The sequence below is a fragment of the Fomitiporia mediterranea genome (assembly GCF_000271605.1).
Source record: "Fomitiporia mediterranea MF3/22 unplaced genomic scaffold FOMMEscaffold_6, whole genome shotgun sequence".
NCBI lineage: Eukaryota > Fungi > Basidiomycota > Agaricomycetes > Hymenochaetales > Hymenochaetaceae > Fomitiporia > Fomitiporia mediterranea.
Window position 1 is genome coordinate 3759159 of NW_006760391.1, and position 4426 is coordinate 3763584.

At 42.3% G+C, this 4426-nt stretch overlaps 2 protein-coding genes across 2 annotated transcripts; one reads left to right on the plus strand and one right to left on the minus strand.

Annotated features, from left to right (window-relative positions):
* Positions 1-581: 581 nt before the first annotated feature.
* Positions 582-1681, minus strand: FOMMEDRAFT_156813 (uncharacterized protein; the record flags this gene model as incomplete). The annotated part of the gene is made up of 4 exons (XM_007267058.1): positions 582-660; positions 704-778; positions 833-1058; positions 1549-1681. 4 exons carry the CDS (start codon positions 1679-1681, stop codon positions 582-584), a joined length of 513 nt encoding a protein of 170 aa, XP_007267120.1.
* Positions 1682-1719: 38 nt separating this feature from the next.
* FOMMEDRAFT_156814 (uncharacterized protein) lies at positions 1720-2190 on the plus strand (the record flags this gene model as incomplete). The annotated part of the gene is made up of 2 exons (XM_007267059.1): positions 1720-1928; positions 2088-2190. The coding sequence occupies 2 exons, from the start codon at positions 1720-1722 to the stop codon at positions 2188-2190; spliced, it is 312 nt and encodes a 103-aa protein (XP_007267121.1).
* Between the last annotated feature and the right edge of the window lie 2236 nt (positions 2191-4426).

The following is a 4426-nucleotide window of genomic DNA, read 5'->3' on the forward strand; positions in this document are numbered from 1 at the left end:
TTCTGCAGCGCAGATATTTTCAGGTCTTATTATAGATAGCAGCCCCCTTGCTTCTACTATACTTAATGCGGCTGGAAGCCCGAGTATTCTCAGTCTCCTCGGAAGCCATCTTCTCATCAATCTGAAGGAGGCAGGCGAACTGGGAGTGAACGAGGGGACCAATTACAGATCAAGGTCCATAAGCAACATTGAATTCACTGAAGGTATGCTTGCATTCTCTTATATGTCGTCAAACTAGCTTATGCAGAATAGGAGCTCAAGCACCACACTCAAATGACGAAGAAACGTCTACTGTTTGAATGTGAATGTGGCATACCGGTCCAGGATAACTTGCACTGCTCTTTTTAAACGTCTTACTCAGCCCACATCTATTTTCGTTTGTCCTTGCTTTTTTATTGCACGATTACACCATTATTATACCAGTCCTAGTCTCTGATGTCCTCAGCATGCATGCCCCCCTTGTAGTAGACCTTTACGTCATGGCTCAAACAGAGAAGCCTACTGTTAAAGAGGCCATATTTTCCGAATCGACGAGCATGGTATCTGCAATGGGGTAATTTATAGAGATATCATACATATCATTACGACAGCTCCTGCGCTGCATGAGCTTTTGATAACTTGCGTAACGGATTCTTTGGTGGGTGGTTGAACAACGGTTCCCTGCATCGAATATATGAATCCAGCTGGAGAATAGAAAACCAACGGAAAGACTCGCCTTCGCATGTCCCTTTCGCCTCCCATCACTCCACTCTTCGTTGTATCCACTTCTCCCGCCTCTCTTTCAGCTCGAGTGAGTGTAAAGTCAGCCAGGACTTGAAATCCTCGGGTTTACGGTGGCGCACGGATTTCCAGCCATATCGATAGAGTGATTTTAAATGGAATCGAAGCGCTAATCACCACGACGTGAATCAGTGTTACTGATGTATTTGATCCTGTGGAGTCAATGTCGACGAACTGTTGCAGAAGAGGAAGTCGTCCAAAACGAGCATGCGTCAGGGAGTGACATCCGGAGTTAGGTGGATGACTTGCAGTCTCTGTTTCTCTCACTCTACAGTCGACTTGTAGCCAACGGATATCATAGGCCAGAGTAAAACGTCAAAGGCAAAGGTAGGCTGAAGCAGATAAAAGCACGTCACGTGTAGAATCCTGCCCAATATACCTAACCCAACAATTCGCTTCGTCAGGACTCTTACTCACTCCCACCAGAGTTATTCACATTCAACAACACCAGCATTCACACTTTTACCTCTCAGACTCTCACCTCCTCAGTTTGTCTCCTTCTGTCTCATACTGCACTGCTCATTCGTGCTGGTTTGTCTACCACCTTATCTCAGAGCTCAATAACGCGTTGGAAAGTTTGAGCAAGATGAAACTGTGAAAGCTATTGTGACTACAGGGAGTGAGAGAACATATACTGTGGGTGCAGATATAAAAAAATGAAGGACCGGGTATATCAGTGGGTTATTATAGTTTATTATCAACTTCATCCCTTTTTTCTATATTATAAGTAGAGTGCTAAGTGAACATTTGTGCCATTTGTATACAGACCATGATGTGAGCGGAGGCGACTTCCTTGCGAATCGGTATCGCCTTGCCGAGTTGCATTAAGCCAATGAGAGCCGCGGTCAGCGGACGGATAAACTATACGATCGTTCGCATCGTAGTCTGTCAATGGCGACATCACAATCAATGACATCAGTACCTGTACTCAGCTTCGCGATGGACACGAACTCTGTAATGACGTGCATCATCATCCTTGCCCTACCTATTACTGTCTCCGGTCAACTCAAGATCGACCTTGGCATTATTCCCAGTGCAGGTGGCACCCAACATTTTACGCGTCTCATTAATATTGGCCAATCATGCGCAATGGAGGTCATCCTCACCGGACGCAAGTTCAACGCTTCCGAAGCAAGAAAGCCGGATCGGTGTTTTCCACTAGTATCACCGCCATCACAAGTTTTTATTTATACCTTAACTCGGGTACTGTATATAACTTTAGCATGATTCGACTAAAAGACATTTGACCTCAGATGAGGTAGCATAGCAGTTGAGATTAATATTAGACAACACTGATGGCTTATAAGATGGAGCCCACGATGTTTTGTGTCAGGTCAATATGCACTCCCTCTCAATGGCAGAGAAAACACTCAGTTATGGACTTCTCCACCTTCTCCACAGGCGTTCTGACAATGGGGGCGTCAACCCTGGCTTCGTGCAATTGTTTATCTCCGAGCAAATCCTTAATAACTACTTAAGTGTAGCAGGGATAACGGTCTTGGTCTATTACGCTCGTGCGTGTAGCAATCTCTTGAGCCAGATTTCTTCTGACAGGTGCAGTAACTCAAGTTACGACCATGGACAAAGAGGTAAGATGATCACACAGTGACACACTAGAATTGTCTCATCAGCACTTCTATTGATCTGTCAATGTTTAGGTTCACTATTTTTGGGTGAGCCTGATTCTCAGTTCTTCAGATGTATGTTTAGTGACCATGGCGAAGAGCAACCCGTGCAGTTCTACAAGCATAATATATTTTTTGGTAAGAGCATTCACAACAGTATTGTAGAGTTGGCTATTTCAACACTAGAGATGTAGAATCGCTACATTGCACTTCTTGCACCAATCTTGGGCATGCTCTGTAAGGAGACTTTTTACATTATTTTATCAGCTCGAATGAAGCAATTGATGTACATATTTTTATTTCTAGTTGACCTCTTTAATTGGGACTTTTTGAGGTGGGAAGGGAGCAGCTCATGATAAGTCTGTACTGACCTTCGACTGAAAATAATTTACTCGTAGTTGTGTGTTTTTCATCATGACTACCAACGCAAATTATTGACTTTCTAGCAAGGTCGAGCAACTTTTCGGGCCAGTCAAATATGTAGTAAGCCATCTAATACTATTCTATATTATAATTGTTCAATTCAGTCATCAGGCTTGAGTGGAATTCTGTTTATAGACTGTAATGAGATTGTTTCAACTGTTTTTCCATTTATCAGTGAAGTTGTTATACATTAACAATCAAATTTACAGACATTCTTCAAATCCGAGTATTGGCACTTTACCATCAGGGTCAGTATTCTGCTGTCGTGAATGATAGTCTGGCTGAAATGCTTTGTAGACAAGAAGCTTTCGATCTGCCTTAAGACTTTATTTGTCATAGAGGCAGGGCTTGGCTCGGGCCTTCTTATTTATATAATATCGTTTGAAGAAGGTAGGAGTAAAACTTGACTTTTGCATTTGAATAAATGTAACTGAGAAGGTACAATTTAGTTTTATCACTGAGACTTGCACAGGACTTTAAAGTTTGTGCTGCTTTTACTAAACCTCCAGTGACACTGGGTATCATTGGATGGTGAAAAATTTATAGTAATTGTCTCATAAATTTGGACTAATTCAGAGCAGGGCCATCCCTTTAATATATGGGACAATCTTGCTATCCCTATCTCTCATCAAGGGTGCTGAATACTGGAGGATGTCTTCCGGATTTAAAGGATTCCATCTTGTCAGGGTCCTTATTCAAGATCAGGTCTTATATTTCGGTTTGTGAGCAGAATCCACTTCCAGAATGACAATGGCCAGGCCTGACCAATCAATATAGTGTAATATTTTGTTGTGTAATGCAGCTGGTCTCAATTAGACTGGTGGATGACAACCTCTCTGCTTCTACTCTCGTAAGCGCGCTCGGGAACCCGACCCTCCTCAGTGTCCTCGGAAGCCACCTCCTTGTCAATCTGAAGGAGGCAGCTGAGCTAGGAGTGAATGAGGGAACCAACTATAGATCAAGGACAATAAGTGACATTGAATTCACTGAAGGTACGTTCACCTTCTCGTATATGTCGTCAATGTAGCTTATACAGAATAGGAGCTTTGGTGGTAGACTCGAATAGTGGAGGAACGTCGAGTGTCTGAAGATGCAAAACCATTGTTCTCTTGCAATAATGACTAGTTGCTAGGAATTGCCCTTAACTCTGTATATTATTCAGTGGCTTAGTTATTTATTCTTGTTACCATCCTTTAGAATCTTGATATCCATCTACAGTGCGTGTCAAAAGTATTGCAACACACCACGTGTTTTTCATTTTGCCTCTACACATCATTCCACACAACACTTATGCCCATATAAATTACATGTAAATTAAGTGTGATATACTGTGAATATATGTATGTAAAAAAGACTGCAAAATGTGCAGTAATTATACGAGACGGACGGATCTAAAAAAAACATGCTGTTGCATTACATATGCATGCAGCACATACACTTTAAAAAGGCTGCCCCAGTGCTCATTATTTCGACACCTGTGCCTCCTTTTGCACCCTGGGCTTTAGTATTACCTCTATTCTACTCTATGCACTATACTACACCCACTTGTAAAGCATGTCTATTAGACTACAAGCATGCTAGCATGTCTTACTCTGAGT